The sequence below is a fragment of the Zootermopsis nevadensis genome, unplaced genomic scaffold, assembly GCF_977971745.1.
Source record: "Zootermopsis nevadensis isolate Lab colony 2312 unplaced genomic scaffold, Znev_1.0 Znev_ptg000003l, whole genome shotgun sequence".
Taxonomy (NCBI): Eukaryota; Metazoa; Arthropoda; class Insecta; order Blattodea; family Termopsidae; genus Zootermopsis; species Zootermopsis nevadensis.
Genome location: NW_028259135.1, coordinates 4,711,873 through 4,735,803, shown reverse-complemented (window position 1 = coordinate 4,735,803; position 23,931 = coordinate 4,711,873). Strand labels below are relative to the sequence as shown.

General features: G+C 37.1%; 1 protein-coding gene across 5 annotated transcripts in view; it reads right to left on the bottom strand.

Annotated features, from left to right (window-relative positions):
* LOC110839559 (general transcription factor 3C polypeptide 1) overlaps positions 1-23,931 on the bottom strand; it is a 42,829-nt gene that overhangs the window by 15,635 nt on the left and 3,263 nt on the right. For all 5 annotated transcript variants that reach the window (XM_087340223.1, XM_087340251.1, XM_087340234.1 and 2 more), the window contains exons 4-21: positions 23,735-23,928; positions 19,555-19,697; positions 17,489-17,735; positions 17,163-17,402; positions 16,723-16,894; positions 14,822-15,038; positions 13,431-13,796; positions 12,345-12,498; positions 12,011-12,188; positions 10,602-10,810; positions 9,609-9,849; positions 8,140-8,420; positions 7,704-7,881; positions 6,322-6,493; positions 4,396-4,471; positions 2,775-2,861; positions 1,680-1,900; positions 398-533 (exon numbers count right to left, since the gene is read on the bottom strand). In XM_087340223.1, the coding sequence (XP_087196349.1) occupies positions 398-533; positions 1,680-1,900; positions 2,775-2,861; positions 4,396-4,471; positions 6,322-6,493; positions 7,704-7,881; positions 8,140-8,420; positions 9,609-9,849; positions 10,602-10,810; positions 12,011-12,188; positions 12,345-12,498; positions 13,431-13,796; positions 14,822-15,038; positions 16,723-16,894; positions 17,163-17,402; positions 17,489-17,735; positions 19,555-19,697; positions 23,735-23,928 (3,512 nt within the window). The remainder of the gene's footprint in view (positions 1-397; positions 534-1,679; positions 1,901-2,774; positions 2,862-4,395; positions 4,472-6,321; positions 6,494-7,703; positions 7,882-8,139; positions 8,421-9,608; positions 9,850-10,601; positions 10,811-12,010; positions 12,189-12,344; positions 12,499-13,430; positions 13,797-14,821; positions 15,039-16,722; positions 16,895-17,162; positions 17,403-17,488; positions 17,736-19,554; positions 19,698-23,734; positions 23,929-23,931) is intronic.

Genomic DNA, 23,931 nt, shown 5'->3' with positions numbered 1-23,931 from the left:
AACTTGGCTTCAAATATTGCTATTTTTGAATAATTTCCCCACAAAATAAATCTATAAAAAAAAATTCATCCATCCAAACTATATGTACAGCCCATTTAACGTCTTTGATTACTGCACTGCAAATAATGGTTAGGTTGAAAACAATTAAGAGGTAAAAAGAGGAAAAGATCTGTGTTGCTGCAAATTTAAAGGCATTAATATTATAAAGTAGGAATTGTAACAGAACCTGTGTATTCTTCTTGTTCAGTTACATGATGTTGAAGCATTCCTATAAGTTACTCATGTTATATATACTGCATACAAATCATTAAGTTAAGCCATTTTAAGTTCCATGATGTAAGGTTAACACCCCACCCCCCATAAATTTCAAGCAGTTCACACATGTTTTGCAACTTACAGGACATGTCTTATGCAGATGATCCCGTATCATTTGGAAGGTGACAATCTGTTTGCGGGGTACAGGGCACAAGTACATGCTGGCAACCTTGCAGAGCAACAGCACATTGTCCTCTGATGCAGACCATTCCACACGCCTATAATAAAATATGTGTACAGTAGATTATCAGTGCATGCCTCTTACATGCCATATAAATCCTTGTACATATATGGCACAACTGCTGTTTAAAACACAACTAGTACTTTATGGAGCTGGCTAGTGAGCCATAGTGTAGCCCTGAAGATAGAGACTGAATGCTACTGCTGCTGCTGGCATCTACCTACAAGTCTACAGGTGGCAAAACCCAGGACAATGGTACCGTCCCCACCACCACGAAAACCTCAGATTTCAGAACGAGTTCATTTGTTTCAGCTTGGAGTTTACAGTAATAATGAATACAACCTCCAAAAAAGGTGTGGTGGGTTTGAGATTTAGTAAAGAATATTTTTGTACCTTGGAAACTAAGCATGACAGAAGAATGATGCCAACACCAAATATGTTTCAAAGAGGTGATTACAGGGACAAAAGCCAATACCTCGAAAATCGTTCCTGGGTTTGAGCCCCGTGACACCATAACAAAAGTTAATGATTTTTCTTTTCATGTAATGCATATTTGTGGTGACAAACTGTTTGGCGGCTTTCCATATCATATGCATGGAAATGGAAAATATCATTGTTCAAAGTTTATTAGCATTAAGTCACTGATTCTGTTAATTAATTTCACAAATGAAAATACTGTTTGAGTATTCAATTACTTCCATTTCTCAGTATGCCACTGCATAACACTTTTCAGAATTCAACAACCTGAGGAGGAAGAACAGAAGGAATGTGTAAAATCCTGACTATGAAACTAATACTGCAGATGATACTGTAAAGAGAAAAGTTATTCAGTTAATAAAAAATAATTTTTTCCTATGATATTCAGGGATTTGTATCAAATAATCAGACCTAAGGAAACCTTTTGGGCAAGAAATATAAGCATCTGATGAATTTCCCCACAGTTAACAGTGGGCACTCTACTGTTGTTTAATATTGTCCTACTGGATTTTCTTATAACATTAATGAAGATTTCAAGAAAAATTATTACATACATTTTTAAACATGACCTATATCACTTTATGTTGAGTAGCATCATATAACTTAATTTGCTGATTTTCTAAAATAGCAACAATGTTCTACAATAATATATATATATATATATACATGTCAATGGGCAATCAGGCTTAAAGTGACGCATACTTACAACTTGCTCATGAGCTGGAGAGCCTTGATATCAACCTCATCATAATACGGCTTGTGAACACTTCTCGTCTTGCGCGGTAGGACATGCCGAACGACTTTCTTTTTCTTTGGACCTTTGCGTCCTCCTGGAGTGTCTTTCTTTGCTACAGCTCTGCGACTTCCTCCTCCTCCACGTCTCTTCTTGGCAGGAAAAGTTCCCTTTGCAGATTTTTCTTGGGGCTTCTAAACAAACATGAAGACTTTTTGAAGCAGGACAGATCACCTCTTTCAAATAGATAACAACAACTGTGATTAACTACCTTTAATCATCTCACACACACACACACATATATATATATAAAATAGTTATAAATATGATGTTGCTTCAGCAATTTCATGGAAAGCTCTATGAGAGTCTCAGTGTGTCATGGAAAACTTGATAAATCTGTATTAAAGTATTTTCTCAGTGAATTTAATACTCTAACTGTAAAACCAAAGTATTTTTCATCAACATTTGTAAAGGCAGAGAAAACTACTCATCGTCCAACATGAATAAATTCTGTTTTACTGACAAAGGAGATAAACAGAATATTATCATTTACAGCTGATGCCTGTACTGTTCATTAGGTATTCATGCAAGTGTGTGAAAAGCACACCTCATGGGTTGGTTATTATGTCTGTCCACATGATTCAACTCAAAAACCACTGGATGGATTTCAACAAAATTTAGTATGGACTTTATGCCATTGGAAACTATTCTAAAATCATATCTTTCAATTACCTACAATCATTAATACCAACATGAACAAATAACAATAAACTTAGACCGTTTTTGCTCAAATGTTATCAAACAACTCTAATTGTTGGACTGGTTACTGAGATAAGATTAGTGTAAGAATGGTCTCAGATGCAACAATGACATCTGATAATAGTTGAAAAATGGACAAGGGCACAGTAACACTGATTTGGGCTGAGATCAGTGCAGGAATTGTCTGAGAAGCAATGAACAACTCAAATAACATCAGTGTATGAATGGTCTCGTAAAAGTAACAGTACAATAATTAGACTGACTTCACGGAGTGTCTGGTGTATACTTCAATTTGTATGTTTTATTTACCTGAAAGATTTCACCAAACTGAAGTGGTTCAGTTTTGAGACTAGCTAGCCGTGCCTTCCTCTGTTCATGTACACGGGGTTTAACTGCCTGAAAAACATATTAATATATCACTGTTCAAGGAGCTGGCATTCAAGCCCCTTTGAATCTCATTTCCAGCACTTACCAACACATCATGTAAACATACACACAACACAATTTTGAGTTACCCATACCTGAACCCCACGTTATATGGATAAATGCTTACAGTCTCTCAGACTTCTATATTAAATTTCTAGGAGTCAACAGTGAACAAGTTAATGAAACGTGCAATCCATCAATTTCCTTTGTTTTTTCTCCCCCACCCTCTCCCTCTATTGTCTTTCTTATTATTACAGTTATCAATATCATTATTTCCACACATTTCAAGTACATGACAAGTGCCAAGATTTGACATGTATGAGCTGCTTTCATTTATATTTAAGAAAAATTTTCATCACAAAATAAGGGTGAAAATCTCATGCAGGAAATTTCAAAGCTGAGTATGAAACACTATAAATGTCTCACATGCTCCATTCAAGCAAAACTAATAACACTGTACATGTGCGCACGATATAGTGGTCTTTTGGGTTGTAATATCATGTGCTCTTGTACATGGTTAACATCATTTCAGAGGAACATATTGCTTCCAGAAAATGGACCCTCTAAAACGTTGGTAACCACTGACTACAAGTCCACACAATACTGCAACCTGAGCACCAGCACTGGCATCTTCACCACTGAGAGAACCTTCAATTTCTCATCTTCTCACAACATTCTCATTTCACAGTACCTAAAAAAATAGATATAACGACAAAATTATAAATTCCACCAAACACAGATTTCAGTTAAGTGATAATGGAAAGTAAACCCCTCCATATTTGTAAATTCACTGTATGCAGTTTCGTTTGCAGAAGTATAGAATCTGTGGAGATATAAGAGAATAATATAAAACTCATTAAAAGAGTATATACATGTCCATGACCTTATTTATGAACGTTATCATCCAAGAAAATCTCAGGAACATAAATATCCCTTGTAAATAATGAGGTATGGCCGAACAAATCACTGGCATGAAATTTGACAGAAGGTACGAAAAGAAATGTTAAAATATAAACTTGCAGTAAGAAGGCATTATGTACAATTTCTAAAAAAATATGCAATCTGTTTTTAACACTTAGAACAAGCCAATTACATTGGTATAGACTATGATGATAAATCCTATATATCATAAATGAACACACGTAATTTATATGGAAAAGTTACGGATTACGTGAAATCCCCTGCCATGGTAACCCGTTTTTAATTGTTTTGCTACATAGAAAATATGTGCATACCTGCAAAACTATGACCACATGACAATGAAAATTGAGATTCATAAAAAAAGCAATCAATTTGCTTCTGATAATCCGAATAAAAATTAATGATTAAGGCATTACATATTCTGAAAAACATAATTAATAGGAACAAAAATCAGAACGAATAGTTACAGTAATTACAGCCATTGTTTGCCAGCCATTTTCAGTATTTCCAATTGTGATCATGAGCCAGGTCAATCAAGGGGATTCTGAGAAGTGGTTAGCTTATTCACAAACCAATCGCTTACCGGTAATGCATCATTGTTATTAACTGGGGTAATACACGCCGTGTTGTTTGTCCAGTTCCAGTTCCTCTTGAGGTGACTGAAAATATCCAGATATTCACTTCTTAGGGCACTTTTACATGGAACGATGTTAGTGTCAATGTCAGCAATGGCAGTGATCATTCCACTCAAATGATTCTATTGTCAGTACATCCACTTTGTAAATGCTCTCTAATACTATGGTATAATGCAGTTATTTGATTCAGTTTAAAGAAAAAAAGAGCTATGGATAAGAAAACATTTTCCTTGCTTTTTCCATGTATTTTTTACAACTTACAAGAAGGCATCACAGGAAAAACTGCACCAAATGACCGTATAGGTTACACACTAATAACCGCAATAAGACAGATGATGCATTTTACATGTTTTTAATTAAGAGAATTAATTAACCCCATGCCATTTCTTCTAGCCTCCTGTCACCGCTTCCCTCTTGGCAAGAGACCAACTTTCACAATGACACAAAACAACAGACAAATTTATAGTACTGTATATTTTAATCTTTACATATTTAGGTAGCAGAAAAGAGCATAAATATTTCGAAGTGCATGGTAGCAAGCATTCCCAGATTTGTATCTGTTTCTTCATGAATACAACTGTGATTTGTAAATGCCATTCCCAAACATTTAAACTTTACAACACTGTCGAAAAATTTATTAGCTATGCTTATATGACTTCGTCCTGCATTCTCGTAATAAGACATAAACATAACTTAGTTTATTCTGCATTAACATGTACTCTAGGAGTTATCAAACTTTTCCAGACCCAGGTCCACATTTATCCTTTATCTACTTGCAGGCCTTAAAGTCATAAATTCAGACATTTTATTAAATTTACTAAGAAAACTACCAAATTAGGCTACTAGCTGAGTGTAATATTAGCTACTCAAGAAGGACTCTGCTCCATACAATTTAGTCACCAAATCAGTAACAGGCCAGACAGGTCAAATTACAATTTTATATATTTTAATATTTATGTTTTAGATAGCAGCCAGGAAGATAAAAGATGACGAAGTGCATAAGTGCGCAGTAGCAAATATTCTCACAATTTAGTCTGCTCTTAATTTCCTTGTAAATGCAATTCGCATTTGTCACTGTTGTTCCCAAATATTTGAACTTTTACCGCATTATCAAAGAATTACCACCTATAAATACTCTGGACTACAATTTTCATGGGTAGTTTCCATCTACATTCTATAGAGGGCATTACCAGCAGGTAGGTACTGTCTGATGTCGCCAATTCCAGTGTCCATCATTTCTGTGGTTCTAATCAAGATCTTTGCTCATTTAATAGGTTTATTTTATTCTATTTTGTCTTAGTTTTAGGTCACTTTCACACTTACTATTGAAGAGTGTCTTCTTATCCAATTCTGACAAAACCTGATCTCAGGAGCTTATATAACTTCAGATAACTACAGTGGCCCAGTGAGTGAGGCTAGCTTTTTTTAAGGAACCAAATCGGGTAGTAGGTATTCCCCACATTTTCACCTCAGAATGGAAACAAATCCAAATGTTTACATTTTTAAAATTTGTAAATTTACTTTGTCCAACAAGCCAGATGTAATACCTCTAAATCCACATCACAAAGAACACGTGAGGATATTATGTGCATTCCGGTATAGAATACACATTCCGAGCTAGCTCTTGTTTCCTCTGCAGTCCACCCATACAATTAGTTGCTGAATAAGATGTAGCAGAAATATTGTGAACTGCTTCTGCACCTCCAAATCTGCATGGAGTGGTGTTTTTGCACAGATATAACTTCACCTTCCATTATTATCTTTATTACATTTTTTTTTAAGTTTCAAAACAAAAGTGCAATGATAAAATCAGCCAACTGGTTAGAAAATAACTCACAATATCCACACCTCGTGTTTCAATGTTACCAACTTACGAGAAGAACGCAGAGTCGAGTCCAGCGGCTCCTCTCTTGTCTCCTGGCACTTCCCCAGTGTCTAGGTCGGGAGCCTCTTCTGGAAATCTGGGTTGAATAGCGTCTATCATGGCCTGCTTGTTCTGCAGCACTTCCAGCACTATGTCCTTCCCAGTGACGCATATCCGGCCCCCTAACCATGAACAGTTTTTTTTTTTTTTTTTTGTTAAATCATGCTGAAGTAAGAAACTGACATCTGAAAATTGCAAACTATGACAAGAAGGAAACTTATCACACTACACCACTATGCGAGAATCTGGAACAAGTATCTGTCGTCATTATTTACATGATTCTTCTCAGAATTTTGCAGGTGCCTAGGAAGGAAACATGCAAATAGGACTAAAACAACTAACTTCAGAGAACAGAAACTAATAAATCATCTTTTCAAAACTACCTATGAACTGCCGTAAAACCTCATTTATTCCAAGTCCAAGGGATCAACTATGCCTCCCCCCTCCCCTCACACACACACACACACAGATATATATATATATATATATATATATATATATATATATAAACTTTTTAATATAAGCTTCAAAGTTATATTGAAAAAGTAGTCAATTAACAGAATAAAACAAATCTGACTGTAACAGAGCCGAAACTCAATAAGACCCTCTTTCTCTTTTGCAATCTTTGGGTGAGATACATGAAGCATTTGTTTTTGAGTAGAATTGCCTACTCTCATTAAAATTACACAAAGAAGCTACCAAAAAGTACTAGTGCTGTAAATGGACTTGGAATTAACACTGCAATAAAGGATTATCAAATGTTATTCAAATCCCACTGATGCACCTTTTTCCATGTTAATACAAGCAAGCTAAAAAATCTTTATGCAAGTATTTTTTTAAGTAATTACTGAGACAAGGAAAACAAGTATTTAAGCTCTTGTGTGAAGTGATTGTTAAAAATGCCTAATGTAAACAGAAATGTCTCAACAATTTGTTGAAAAATTCTCCAGTATAAAATTTAATCAAAATCAGTTTATCCATTATCAAGTTTCTTCCTACAGACAGATGGACTAAAGAAGCAGTTTTAATTAAACACAATGCAGAGTTATAAATGCACCTAATGAAAAAAGACAATTAGAGGAAGGGGCTAATATGCATGGTAGTCTTACATTAAATGGGTGCCTGTCCTTGATATAGGGTGCCATCTTCCTCAAAATTTGAAGCTTTCATAGCAAGTGAATACAATGAAGTCTTGTGAGAAAATCAGATGTGTGAGAATGGAGTCAATATTCAAGTCCATTATGAAACAGCTGATCACCCAAGAAGACTTCACTGCTTTCCTCTTATACAGTGTTCAATTAAAGTATGAAGGTTTCCTCCACATTGACATACCCAACTGTGTATGGATACAGAAGTTCCACATCTCATACCAGTATCTGTCCACATCACCCAACGTATGAAACTCATATCTGTGTTCAGTATATATTATATCGTCCGACACCTGATGATAGCTTGGTCTTGAAGATGTTGTGTCTAATAATGTTGTCTTGCGGTTAAGGAACACAAAAACCTGAAATATAAAGTGTCCTACATGAATTAAATACAAAAGCATGTTTATTAACAGGGCAGGCCATACTGGATTAAAGTGTACCTTGAATGTACTTAAAAATATAATGTATTGATGCAAATGTTGTTTAAGATATTATTATGATAGCAGAAGTGGCTTCTTAACCACAAACAGAATGGATAAGGGCAAATCAACTATCACTGGGTGAAACACTTTATAGGACTTATAATCTTTTAGGCTATCTTCTTCAGCAAAGCATACCTGATCCTTTTCCTTGAGGCGCTGAGGGCCAAACTGAACGAGACCAACGTAACAAAGGCGCTGCATCACCTCATGAATACTGAAGATGTAACGTCTGGCTATTATGAGGGTATTACGTAAGCGTGAGGGCAGATGCCGGACAAGATAATGACGGCGTATTGGATGCATCAAGTAATGTTCTAGGTCCGGGATTATGAATGAGACATTGAACACCTTTACAAAAATGCATAATGGCAAACGCAACAGCAGATCACACATGATGGCCCAGCCTTGAGGCCAACCTGGAAAAATTACCCAAATTCAGTACATTGAATTATTCTGGTTTTACATTAAATCCACAATATTAAGACCTGCATCACAAAGACCTCACATATAAAAAAACAAAATTTTGCTTTGTGAAGTCAATTTCATATAAAAGTAGATAAAAGTGAAAAATAAATGGACTTATATGTAATGCAAAATATACAGGTTGAACAAAAAACTTGACACTTTCAAAATGATATACAAAACACGCTCAAGGGCGACATGAGGATTTTCTGTTCCCAACACACGGAAATTATGCTGGTTCACTTTACTGTTGATGTGAAAAGTTGCCTCATCACTAAAAATGAACCTTGCAAACAAGTCGTCATTCTCAGTCCTGGCTAGGATCTTGCGCAGAATTCATATTGTACAGCCAAATCTTCTGGATTCAGAGCCTGGACCAACTGAAGTTTGTATGGTTTCATAAGTAAGCACTTATGCAGGATTCTGGAGACTTGTTTGTGGTAACTGTAACCCATGACTCGCTTGGATCGGTGATTTTTGCGGGCTGCACTGGAAGCAAGTCTGAACACAGTCCACAGATACATCACACAGAGGGCAGACCAGGACTTCTGCCCCTGAAAATGCACCTTTTCTGCTTGAATTACTTGTACAAGGCATAAATGGATACTCAGCTGGGTGGTTCCACATGAAATTTTGTGCGACATGCACGTTGCACAGCTGCGATAGATTCCTTCTTTGCTAACTACAGAACACACCAAAAACGCTGTTGTAAAGTAGCCTCTTTCAAAACTAGTTGCATCTAGTGGAGGCATGCAACAAAAACAATCACCCTTAATATTTCAAACAAAACTTTGAGATTTTCTATCCACTGGCATGGGTGTGAAATTCCATGTATGCTGCACTTGTTTTCTATATCATTTTGAAAGTGTGATGTTCTTTTGTGCTCAATAGCCAGGAAGCAAAATAATGAAGATTCCTGTCTTCTGGGTTGTTGCACTATGAAGTCTGGTAGGTGTTTACCAGACTACACAGCTCAACAACCCAGAAGACAGAAATCTTCATACTCACTGCTGTGAAAACCTCAAATCATACAAAGCAAAATAATGTTACATATACATCCTTCCTTTTTTATGTTTTTGCACCTCTGTACAAAAAAGTTCAGAAAACCTCAGAAATGAAAGATCCCTGTTATACAGAAGTACCTGCATGTTTAGGAAGTGGAGGTACAAACATTTTCCAGTTCACATCTTCAGAGTAGATTTTGGACATCTCTGCTACAATTTCATCAGTGACAGAATTATCCGTTTGCCTCAGGCGAGTGATTGTGGCTTCTTGATCAACACTATCACTTCCTGCATAGCCATAGATGAGGTAAAAGAGAAACTCGTGCATTATCTGCATCCGCACAAATTTTGGAGAAAAGCCATACTTCTTGCCAACTCTCTGCAACCAATATGAACAACTGCTCTGAATAAATGAAATAACATAAGTACAAAAATAAGAATTCTAGAAAAAGTGGGTAAATGTGGATCATACAGGTTTTTATATTTCCCCAGAGCAGAGAGTACAGTGTTGGATGTCCACTGGAGTCAGTAAACAGGGCGACTACACATTTAGCCGTGACAGCAATGCAGGTGAAAGCAGCGGTGGACAGCAAACTCTGCTGCGGGATCAGGAAGAAGCAATGTCAGAGTTGGTATGATCAGGAAAACAACAAAGAAAGATATGAGAGCGCGCTGATTTAAAACTATGAGACTTGAGTAAGAGGTTCTGAGCAAAAAGCTAAGTCAGAAGTTAGGATATGAAGACAATACCAATGATATAATTTATTTATGGAAAACAGGACAGAGTGGAATGTGATTAGTGAGGTGTTTCTACGAAAGTTGGGCTTCAAGATATAAGAAATGTTTTTCAGTAACGTTAGACTATCTATGGTACCTGTATAGCATTAGACTAGCCTTTAGCAATCAAGTGTTAATGTTCAGTTCACGATTGTATATTTTATAGCAAGTGAGTGCAAAGGGTTAGGGGACAAAAATGTGAGAAAATGTTGAGTGAGTGGAAACCTTAACCTCAAGCCAAGGTCATATTCAACAATTCCCAACTTTATCACCCTTCTGGATAACATTATCTTGCCAACCAATTTCCCCGAACGTCTCCTTACAACTGACGACATATCACAATAGAATACTTACACTATCATAAACAAAGTCCTGTGATTTTATCTTATCCTTGTTTGATGTAATAGACTTCAGCTCATTCATGCTCCTGTACACAGATTCACTTGAATAATTCTCATCTTCCTTTTCTTTTGCTTCATTGCAAAGTTTAATTACTCTGTCTTTACCAAGGATAAAGAACTTCATCTTAGCTTGTTCAATTGCAGACTGGATTATGCTGTGATCTACAAATAAACATTGAAGTTATATAACTGAGGTGAGTGAAAATCTAACAAGTTGAAATCCATACAGAAAATTCAACAGATAATAATGTAGTTCTTTGAAAAGGTAATCTTAAGTACACCATTTTCTGTTGTTGTTGTTGTGAGAACTTACGTTCATGACACTGAAGTGATATGTACATAATTACATCTTGTATTACTGCAACTACAAAGGCACAAAATATCTAACTGTTTTCCAAACCGATTCATGGCATCAAACAAATGTGTAAAACATAAAACATTTACCTCCTCATCTACTGCAAGCTGTAATAACCATTTTTTGTTCTGGTATACATTCAGAATCAACACAATCTCAATGCAGACTTAACTGTTCCATATACAGGATATACACAAAAGAATGGTGCAACGGTGACTGGCGACTCATTTTTGGACATGTTGGAAAGCTGGTTGTTACCCCAACTGAATACCAATTATGGTGATTACATTCTACAAATGGATGGAGCTCCCCCCATTTTCACAGGAATGTACGAGTGCTTCTCAATCGTGTTTTTCCCCAGCGCTGGATGGGATGAGTTTGATTACCGTGTGGATGTGTATCGTGTGACCCAGGGTGCACACATTGAAGGATTGTAATTAACGCACGAGAAACTTGGACAGTTGCCGCCGCTGACGGTGTATGTTGTGCCCGTGTAAAGTGAGAAATAAATTTTTTATTAACATTTGAAACCGCACCATTCTTTTGTGTATACCCTGTATATCATGTATTACTTTGTAAAGGTAAGGATAAAGTTGTCCCTTGTGCTTAATTAAGCATCACACTACGAAGACATATTAGAGCAGCAGCAAATCGAGACAAGTGGTCACCTTCATAGCTTTGATGCTTTACCTTCAGGGAAGAACAGCTAGTGCCGGCAGACAGGTGCCTGTCAGGGTGGGTTGGCCCTACAGCGTCTGTGCATTGTGGTGAAAAGGAAATTATCTGCTCTTGCCACAAATCAAAATCCGAATTTTCCAGTCCATAATCTAGTCACTGAACACACTATGACACCCTAACACCTCACACTTAACTTAAATGAGGCAGAATATCGCCAGGTCAATATGGTAACAATGAAAATCCCAAGGAACTGACAAATCAATGGCTAGTTCTGCAGGTTGCAAACTGTGTACCTCGCCAGCACCTCCTTTTTTTGTACCAGAACTGACCTGTAGTAATGTCAGGTTCGCAGACAAAACTCAACATCTTCTCCTTGGTACCGCCTTTCAATACAATCTTGATAACCTTCACATGGCCATCTTTGCTAAGCTTCACCAGGAGTCTGATTAAGGACTTCTTATCCATCTTGACATTGTAGCCTTCCTTATCCTCCTCTTCATTGATATGCTGCACATACACATGAAGCACTTCAGTCTTACAACCATTCAACTACACAGATACACCATGGCCAAGGGATTTAAATGTCCGCTTTAAAAACTGGTACGGAATGTGTTAAGATGCAAAATCTTTTCAAAACTCAAGGAAGACCAAAGTCCATATTACCTTCATAAGCTTGGTGAGGTCATCAATAACCTTATGAGCCCTAACAGCTTCAATGATAATATTGGCACGCCGTAGAATCCTATATGTGATGTTTGAAGTTTCCTTATTACATGATTCCATCTTCAGAAGTTCCTCAGTAAAGCTAGCCTGGCTCCTAAAAAGAACAAAAAATGTGAGGGAAAGTTATCCCTGTGCTCAGTCAAACACCAAACTATGAAGATGTGTGGAAGAGTGGAGACATGGCTCCATGCTTTACTAGCCTGAGGGTAAGACTGAGGTCAGTAGACAGCCTCATGCACTGGCCACTTTTGCCCTAGGGACTGAGCCCCCTATACCCATTTCATACGAGGGTAGGTTGATCTCTAAACTGAACTGAATGCTGGTTATTACGCATCCCTTGCATGAAGTGCATAGCAAAAATACATTATGGGTTGGTCGTGTCTGTCCGCCTATCCGCCTGCCCTGTCTATTCAACTAAAGAACCACTGGATGGACTGAGATGAAATTTGGTATTTAGGTTGTGCAACTCTGCACAACCCCAAACCGTATATTTGTGCTTTTGAATATCCTACAAGCTGTGAAAAATTTACAGATGAGGGAAGTTGTGAGGTGAATACCGAAGTGCTGCAATCTGGTGCCCTCATTGGGAATTTGTTTTCTTACAATGGTTACAAGTGGCAACCACAGTTATGCATTCTTTCAATATTTACCATGGCTTTTGTGGTATTAGTTTCAGTTGTTAGGTTAGGTTAGGTTAAACTGCCAGCAACAAGAATGAATAGATATTCCGTGGATGGGATAAACGAAAGAAAAATACTCATTATATGGCCAGTGCTAAGAAAGGAAGAAGAAGATGGGGAAAGGCAAGGAGAAGGAAGTGTGTGCACCAAAGAATCCAATGCAGCCAGAGAACAAGCTGCAGAAGAGGAAGAAATGAGTTTGTATACAACAGAGACATAAATTTTGTGAAGCAACAAGAACCTGTCAGAAAAATGTGCACAGTCCTAACCCCTACTTTTAGTGTAAAAATTAGTGTAAAAAAGGGGGAAGTTAAGTGAGCAAATAATGATATCATAACATACATACTCTTTAACACCAAGAACATCTTCCACATCTTCTAAGATCTGGGTTTCAATTTTTTGTTCAACCACAACAGCTTGTTCCTCTTGGGAGACCAATTCCCCTCCTGTAGAAGCCTTTGCAGTCTCATCAGCATCAATTTTCAGTCTCTTCAAATTTTGACCACTGCTACTTGTTGTTTCTTCTTCATGAGGACGCTTCTTCTCATGTACATTCTTCTTCTCCTTGGATGTGCAAATTTTCTTTGATTTACCTTTATTTGTCGACTGCTTCTTATTCCTTTTCCGTCCAACAAGGTTCAGCATCTTTTCCTTCTCCCGCATAAACTCAACATTCATTTTGCCTTCCTTTACAAATTTCTTGGACATGTACCTGGAAATGAACACAATAAAGTTGTCACTAACTCTGGAAGACAATACATATTTCTTACTGTAGGCATAGCCACCAGGGTGCAACCACTTCTCCATTCATGTACATTTATCTTTATTTATGTGTCAATAAAGCAGAGTACAGGCAACATGACAGTGTAAGAACTGGGTGATAAGAATGCAACAAAGCTTCAAGTATGTAATAAGTATTTGGACTGAAGTTATAATAATTTTGTTTCTTTTCCTGCTACACTTAAGTCATGCCTTTACATGTCAACACTGAAAATGACTGTTCAATGAAAATGTGACTAAACACACTCTGTATGAGTTATTATGCAGTTTCTCTTGGTTTTAGTCAGTTTTCTGAGAACACCTTGAAATAAAAAATGGTTTGTTCATGCTCCATTCTTTCTGAATCACTTCTACCCTAATGATGAACAGTCTGCAAACAGTCAGACAGAAACTCCGTACTTATGCAGGTGTCCACCTGAGAAGACTTCACTGCATCGTGATCATGAAAACTTGAAATATTAACTACGGTACATAATCACTTGCCCAACTTTATATCTCAATCACACAACCATCTCCATTCGAAATGTAATGTGTAGCCCTACATATCACAGTCAAAACTTCAAAACATGAAGTACACACCTGAGAAGTTCTGATTTAATACTGTTTCAACATTTGGTCTTAGCACAGACCATCCCCAAAACCTAAATTTTCACAATATGTTTTACAGTTGGAGTCAAATATAAAAATTATAATTTTCTGTTAATTCAATGCTGCTTCTAAACTGATGATTCAAACAAAGTGAAGGACTTGTAATGGAATCCTTAATACAAACTTACGAAATATACACTAATGTAAAGTATTCTGTAAAGGGATTTCACTGCATACATTGATGTTAGTTGGCCTATTTATAGTAAAACCAAAACTCACCTGAACAGATAAGCATAATGAGACATACACTACTTTAGCAATATATCTTAACATTTAAGAATAGTAGAGTAAAAACATGTTCTTTCTCACCTACACACCCTCTGCCTGCCAACGTCATTCATGATTGTTGAAACAACGCCTTTCTTCTGCAGGTTACGGCACAATGTTCTGGCCTGAAGTTTAGATACACCCATTTTAACACTTAACTCCATCTGACTTGTGCCCTCTGGACCAGAATTCTCCACAATATTGAATGCTTGTGACAGAATGGGCCGATCAAGAAGCAATTCACTTGTATTCAATAAACCTGAAGGAAAATATGTATAGTAGCAATAAATAGGCCAAATATATTGGGTAGTTTACCTGGTACCTGAGATACAGAGGGTTCCGTTTTCATGACATTCAAGAAACTATTGACAAAATATAAGCCCCCATGTGACATAAACTTTTAAAGAGTGGTTTAGCTAACAGCTTCTACGCACCTGTGCATGTGTGTGCGCGTGCGCATGCACAGATAGTCAAGCTGCTATTAAAGCACTTGACAACTGTGAAATCTCATGACCTCTGAAACGTTGGTAAACTTCTATGAGACTACATGGTGCAACATTCTCTTTACGTTTTAACACGCTTTGGCATTGTCCATGGCAGACATAAGTCCCTTCACCATCAAGAACTATCTATTGTTGTGAGCATGTAGGTTCTGAAGAAAGGATAAATTTGTAGTTTGCAATTTATTTAACGATGGTTTTCAGTAACTCAGACTATATAGTGTTGAATAAGATGATAGTGAATTGGAAAAGATGTGGAAGGAAGCGGTCATGGCCCAATTTAAGGTACTATCCTGGAAGGACTGAGGGAAACCACGAAACCCCCCAGCAAGAATAGCCAGTCTCTGGGCCGAGGTTTGAACCTGTGACCTCCAGAATATGAGGCAGAAGTGTTAACCACTCGACCACAACGTTCAGTAAGAAAGGATGAATTGGCCAAACGCTTGATGAAATGAGTAAAGCATTTGTAATTTTGGTTAATGTATGCAAAATAGAGTAAAAGCATTCATACCGTTTGTGAGATTCACATTTCACAGCAGTGAGCATGCTCATGCTCTTCTAGTCCCGCACCTTGGCACCAAAACCCAGAACATCATCAACATTCCTATCCTGTTCTGTGTTACATATGAAATGAAGTGTAAGACAAAATCCGCATTGCTTTGAAGAATCAGCACGGTATGCATCCCATGTTATGACGTGGGTTAGAGTCAACAGTGAACTGACCACATTTTTCTTTAATGTGAACGTCATCTGGAGCTGTTGTGTCATTGGCTAATTCAAGAAACTAATAATAAAGGCCTTCTAAATAATGTAAGTTTGCAACAACATGGGGCACCAACCTATTATGTTCCTGACACATTTTTTCTGAACAACTCATTTGCAGTGGATTGGACAGAACACGCCTCTCAACTGGCCTCCCAGAAGTCCTGACCTGACCACATGTGACAACCATTTGTATCGTTCTGTGAAAGAACAGCTCAACATAACAATTCGCACGCACTCTGTTGCCGAGTTAAAAGCGAATTTTGCCACATTTTCAAAGCTACTACACCAATAACGCTATGAAAAGCCATCTGGTGCACTTGGTGATTAATGCAATTATCTGCTAATAATGACATTAGCCATACATGGCTTAGTGCTATGAGGTGAGTGGTAAGACATTTCTTGATTCAATAACACATGCATTAATATCAGTATCATGTTCTTTTGTAATTACAATGTTCCTATACTAAACCCCTACTCTTATATTATACTTTTTACACATCTTATCATGACTTTTAGCCATCCCTGCAGAATTATCTTCTACTAATTAGTTTACAAGACACACTTTCTTAAATTTAATGTATCCATAAAACCATTACTGAAATCAAATTGAGATGTGCAGAGCCTCCAGTCACATCCAACAAAGAATTCTGATGGTAAGTGAGAAATCTGTACACCCACCTGCTGCAGTATCATCTTCTTCTTCTATCTCATCATCCTTGGTCCATATTTCGCGCACATCCATGTCCGGATTGATTAACTGAATTACCCGAATCCTCTTTTCTTTGTCACTGCCCTTCTGCTTCCATTCTGAGATGCTGGCAGATGGATATAGGTGACGGTATGGCAACCGCTGACATCACAAAAGACAAAATTGCTTATAAACAAAAATAAGCATTTACCAAGAAAATTGTTGTCATTAATAAAACAATAAAACCCATGATGACCTTTTCGTTTCAAATACGTACTCTGTTCAATAATTACAATATTTATTGGCTAACAAACTGCTGGGGAAATATCACATGCAATCTTATAATTCAAATGTAGTTATGTATGACAGAAGAATACTATATGGGGAAGAATAAACAACCAATGTACATAAAATACAATACAGATCTTACCAGGTCTGTCTTCACATAACGCTGAAAATCAAATGTTTTGAACAACTTTTTTAATGAATTTGATAGGCCCAGTTCTTTACGTATTTCTTCATATTCTGCTATGAAATTCACACGAGTTTTAAGGATCTCAATAACTCTCTCAGTGAGAAACAAAGCTTTTGGTTTACGATCCACTCGGAATCTTGGAAGATGCAGCAAACTCCCAGTACAATTCTGGGTACCTGACTTCTGTTGGTGAACCTGAAAACCAAATGAAAATAACTTAATTTGTAGCAATAAATTCTTATGTAAACTACAATTCAAATATGAACAGTAATAATTCATACCTGTTTCACAATAAGTTTGTATTTCATCAGATATTTTCGATGATAGAACAACACTTTTGGATCCTCTCCAACAAGCTGCAAGCTGACCTTGCCTTGGGTCACCTCCCCCATATAACGGGAACGGCCAATTCTCTCCAAAACACAATACTGCATGACAGTCAGTTCTAAACCAGGGTTAACATTGAGACCCATCAGCGCAATGTTTCTTGCATCTTGTGAGGCTACAAGTACCAACTTGGCACCCCACCTGTAAAGTAATCGGTATCCAAATTACCATCATCGTATATTACCGCTGTTGCACCATCATAATATTTGTTCACAAACTTATTTCATAAAATAAAATTGTGCAATATACACATGAAAATTAAGAAAGTGATCATTAATGTCATTATAACACAAACATAAAGTTACCTCTGTGTCAAAAAACCACATCATGAGTGCATATAGATAACATGGAGGTTAGGTTATACCTTTCACAACCACAGGCTCTACAGCCATTCTGGATGTGACAGTGGAGATGAAAATTCCTAATGACCATCAGGACTTTCAACCTGAACCTGTTCCTTTATCGTAGCTCATCATAATCATCTCCAATAGGATCCCAATAAAATATTCAAATATCACTCATACAAAAAAGAATTCCAATTTTGTTATATATTAATGTCACACCAAACATTAACTCAGAGTAATAAAATATTCTTCTACAAAAGGTTATAAGAATCATAACAGGTGCTCGGAAATGAGAACTACAATGACAACTATTTAACCCCCTTGGTCTGTACAGGACATACATGTAGCAATAGGTGGCTGGCCAAATGGGGCTATGTTGTTCTGCTACATCAATGTATTGTCAAAAATGCTACACAATCAAAAGCACCTTACATACAGTGGCCGCAAAACTTTTTGGCCAGTGTAATTTTCAAGCGGAAAGCTCAGAGCAAGTCACTTGTACAATACATTATAATGTTTCATCATCTGCCATGGCTTCATATTAACAACAAATTTAGTCCAGAAGAAAAACAATATTTAATGTAACACATTCATTAGATGCTTTTTAAAGTTACATTCAGTAACTTGGCATTTCATATTTATGCTTTTTGTATCAATCTTGGTGCAAACAGGGATTACTTCTTTAAACAGTATTAAGAAACAGATCTTTGTAATGGCGACATATTGTTTTCTCTTCATGGAACAGACTGAATTCTTAAACATTAGACAAGCTTTGGCTTCAGAGAGTTAATACAGATCTCGGTCATACAGTTTTTGAAGTGATGCATAAAAAACTTTCAAAACATCCTGAACAAAAACACATACAAAACAACTCCTCTCCCTTCAAACAACAAATATATCGCTACTCACATCACTCAACAAAAGTACATAAGTGGAAGCACACCACAGGTAAGGAAACTATCCATAACATGCAGTTACGTATTTCATAAATGCAACAGGATACAACTACAAAGCAGTTTCTGTTACACCATTACAAAAGCAAGTCTCATCCAGTTGCTAGTGCAATGATTACAGAGAAGACATTGAACCTGATGGCGGTCAAGTGCGGCCGAAACATGTAGTTAGACATAAAATGTGAACATTTGAAAAATACTTAAATAGTGTAAAGCTGAAGACAATAACAAACATCAAGTTTACATACAAAAAAAGCAGGATGCTACACTACAGAATAGAATTCTTCATGAAGATAACAGTAGCTCATAGCAGTAAGCACTGCCAGATATGGACGACATTAACAAGACGTGTCTTCTGACATCATAACCGAGTGTCACAGCAAACAGCATGCTCGAGCCACACAAAATATATTTGGAAGGTGACAGGTTGAGAACCCATGATCCAGGCACATTACTTATATGTAAAAGAAGCAAGATGTACTGCGGGTAACTGGAAAGTAAGCTGCACAAAGGACAAGCAAAATAGAACAGGAACATTAAAGCAGTATGAATGTGACTACAAAGTGTGAAGCTTGTAGAAAGACTACCAAAAGTAGAAACACTTAGAAATTATAATGACAACAATTAAATTACCTTTACATCCATTTCAATAATTACACTTACCGCTCAACAGCTTGGTCTAAGGTAAGTTTCCTTGTAATCCGAGTTACATTAATGCGTTGACTGTACGTTGAACAGGATCCCCTGATCTTCTTTACATTATCCTCTATTGGACAATGTGGATAGATGTCCTCTGGGACAAATCTCTAAAGGAAGAATTTCAATTTGCATACACCAGAGTTCAGCACAGACAAACAGCAGATTTATTTTGAAGTTTGCAGAGAGCAGAAAAAGGGAAAATCATTTTGTATAGAAAGCAGTCCTCTGTCACTTGCACAGCATAAGCAACAGCTCAAGTTTCAGTTAACTTTCTACATCCTAAGAGGAATGGGGAAACTAGTGAGATCAAACTGGCCTTCTTTTGAACAAGCTCAATAAAAATATCACGTCATTACAGACTTTTTTGTAATCGCTGCCTTCAACAATACCTATCTAACAGCCCTGCCAATTTCTAAGGAAGCAAGACACAAGACAAATTCTGTACAATGACATATTTTAAACACGTAACAGATTTACAAAAGTAGTATGAATAAAACCAATAACATAAAAATTATATAAAATATAATTTGCTCACTAGGTGTTCCCTGGGCTGTATCACATTTTCCTAAGAACTAAGCAGCCAGCATGATCAGGGTTCATTTTTGAAATACAACGCTGCACAACAATAGGAATTGATGGCATTGATTTAACAATAAGCAACAAGGTCATTGTTAATATGTTGTAAAGTATGAGGTCATTGATGGGGCATTGGTGCAACAATGGGTAATGAGGTCATTCTTGAAACACACTGTTTCCACAATGACCTCATATCACATAAATGCAACAGTGATATAAGACATCACTGTTGCCTTTTATACAATTCAATTTTATTTCTCTGGTTGTCCTGCTGACATTAATGCCCATAATTTGACACAAAGTTAAGTTAATCTTTGGAATGTCAGAGTACTCCAAAGAGCATGCCTTTCCAACCTTATTTCATAATGATTACAACTGTACATTAACAAAGGTCAGCAGCAATGATAAGGCCACATTCACGTGTGACTCAGTATTGCACAAGATTTTGTTTGACCACTCACCCCCATCTAGTGCAGAGGTTGAGAATGAGTAGGAGTTATACCTCATCTCCCCCACTCCCCAAGCACCTACATGGGGTATAGTGGGACAGCTTTACTTTGTACTTTACTGGATATGGATATGTTTACATTACAGCTGTGTGATTACATAAAGATTACAAGAAAATATGATGGAAAACTCAGAAGAAAGTTTCCTGTAGTTTGAGATCCCCAGAGTCCTAGCAATAAACTAGAACAAGGCTGAAGATTTCTGTCTTCTGGGTTGTTGCACTGTGTAGTATGGTCGATGTTTACCAACCATACTACACAGCGCAACAACCCGGAAGACAGAAATCTTCTTACTCACCACTGTGAAAACCTCAAATCTTACATAGAACAATGCTGTATTAATGGACAGGAAAAAAACTTTAGTACTGAGTATTATTATTATTATTAAGTGTTCTGTCTTATGACAGGTCCATTGCTCTGCCCAAAAAGAGCTCTCCAGTTGTCCCTATTCTCGGCTTCTCGCTTTAATTCCTGGAACGTCATCTTCTTTCCTTGTTTAAGGTCGTCGGTTAGCTGTATCAATCTTCTTCCTAGTCCTCTCTTTCCTTCAACCTGGCCTTCGATGATATCACTCATTAATCCATTCCTTCTCATAATATGTCCCAGCCAGTTAGCTTTCCTTCGTGTAATTGCCTGCAGAATGCTTCTTTGCTCGTTGACTCTCCTCAATACGTCTTCGTTGGTCACTCGATCCGTCCACCTGATCTTCTCTATTCTTCTCCAACACCACATTTCGAAACTCTCCAGGTATTTCTGTTCCTTCTTCCTGAGTGTCCAAGTCTCTGCTCCATACAGCGCGACACTCCATACGTAACACTTCACTAGTTTCTTCTTCATCTCCAAGCCCAACTTGCTAGTGAGAAGTATCCTCTTCTTGACGAAAGCTGCCTTGGCCATGGCTATCCTTGCTTTTACTTCCTTGGTGCACAGAGCGTCCGTCGTGACTATGCTTCCCAAGTACTTGAAATGCTCCACATTCTCCATCTGTTGGTTTCCAATTACAACGTTAAATGGTTCTGCTCTCGGTGCTATCCTCATTACCTTTGATTTTTCAATGTTGATTTCCATTCCATACTCTCTACCTGTTTCCACTAACTTGTCCATCATGTTCTGTAAACTGACTATTAAGAGAAGATAAATTTAACAATAAGTAAAATAGACAAACATTCATGTTGTAAGCCTCTTAAGCACCTGGCACAAGAAACCATCAAAAGTAACTGCAAAACTGCTAATAAATTATTGAAACTACTAATTTTACGGAAACAGGGTTTAGAAGTATGGATTGCTGGTTCACAACAGGAACCAATATCAGATCTTTTTGAAGGCAGCACTGAACCTTCAGATTCCATAAAAAGCAGGGAATTTCTTGACTAGCTGAGTGTACCATTAGCTTTCATAAAGTCAACCTGACAAAATCACAGCTGTGCACTCTTTGCAACCACAGGATCCAGCAGACAGACTTAATATCTGTTACACACATATTCAGTCAGTGCATGACAGCACACTTTATCCCAAATTCACATTTTTCCGAGGTTTCATTTTATTCGAACTTATATGTGAACATAAACACAGACAATTCACAACTTATTCTAAAGCAAAGCTGTCCCACTATATGCCATATAGATGCTTGGGGGGAGAGGTGGTATAGCTCGTACTCATTCTTAATCTCAGCATCAGAAGGGGGTGAGTGGTCAGTGTTCACGCATCAGCCGTGCTTTACCCCCGGAAAAAGACCCCGGTATTCACTGGATAGGAGGTTGGGTGGGCCCCAGAGCCGGCCTGGATGCAGAGACCAGAAGAAAAATCCTCTGCCCCCATCGGGGATTGAAACCCAGCTGTCCAGTCATTATACTGAGTGAACTACCCCGGCTCCTGACAACTTATACTAAAGTACTGTTGATATTCAAGGCTGATGTTCTGGATTACTGCTATTTCTTCTTACTGTACTCAAATATCCTGAATAGTTTGTTGTTGTTTGGGGGGGGGGGGGGGGGGGGGGACTTGAACTTCAGGAAAATTTCTCCTAATTTTCTCTCATACTTCACATAAGATTCATAACAAACATACACAACACTTCATGATAGATTAAGATTACAAGCAAGTATATATCACTTCTTCTTATCACCAATGCTGATTGCATTGACTTGCAACAACCAATGCAGTGATACCCATAGCAATAAGACAGCAGCATACAACAGCCATCAAATTTTCTCACTGTTGCTGGGGAAACAACATTTGGTATTGTCAAATATTATAAACACATTTCCAAAATAAAACCAAATGTCTTTCCTACATGTCAGAATTAATAATAAATTAACATGCGCATTTCTATTTTACACATCTGTGGGGTTATGTTACCACATTACTATTGGGATGTTGTAAGATGGCTGTATTACAAAAGAGTAGGCATCAACAGTCCAACCTAAAACTTCTTTCTTCAGTGTGTAAGCATGCAAATTAACAGTGTATTATATCTGAATTATGCACATGAACTGAAATAATCTACAGTAAAACTTCAGAATCATAATTTTCACTAGATGAAGAATAAGAACTGTGGCATAGAAAAGAAAGTATTTTCTCTTAGCTCAAACTGGAAGCATCAAAATTAAACACCATAATGTATAAATGTCTAAATGTTAGAATTAATGATAAGTTCCATTGTAAGAGCACTTATAAATTATTAAATATATTAATTAAAATAAACTTAAATGAATCATAAAACCATAAACCTAAATAATACAATAAACATGATCATAGTCCATCAAAGTTCCACTATCAAAGCACAGGATATATGATCCATGGTACAGAATTATATTTCAGTTGAGGTCCTTGTGTAATCAGTGATTATGGGTTACATTTCAGGAAATAAATTTTAAAAATCTGGAAAATCAGGCACCATCAACATTACCTGTTTCATGTTAATTCTCAAAAAGATACTTTCCTTTTCAAGAGAACATTTCAGGCACTGCTATTACAGACATTCTCTGAATATTTATTTATTGAACCTCAATAAGGCTTGAAATTGTATGTCCAAATAAATTATAATTTCACAGCACACTTACTGGTTCTAAAATCATCCCAAGCTCTGGATCAACATTATCGTAGCGGTTGAACACAACAAGAGATTTCCTTGGAGTTGGAAGTTCATACATCTCAATATCACCCAACTGTCTGATTACGTTCCATAAGTAAGCTTTGCTGTTATCATCCACTGCACATGTAAAGTTTGGTCTATGAGACAAGCGAGTCCACAAACCTG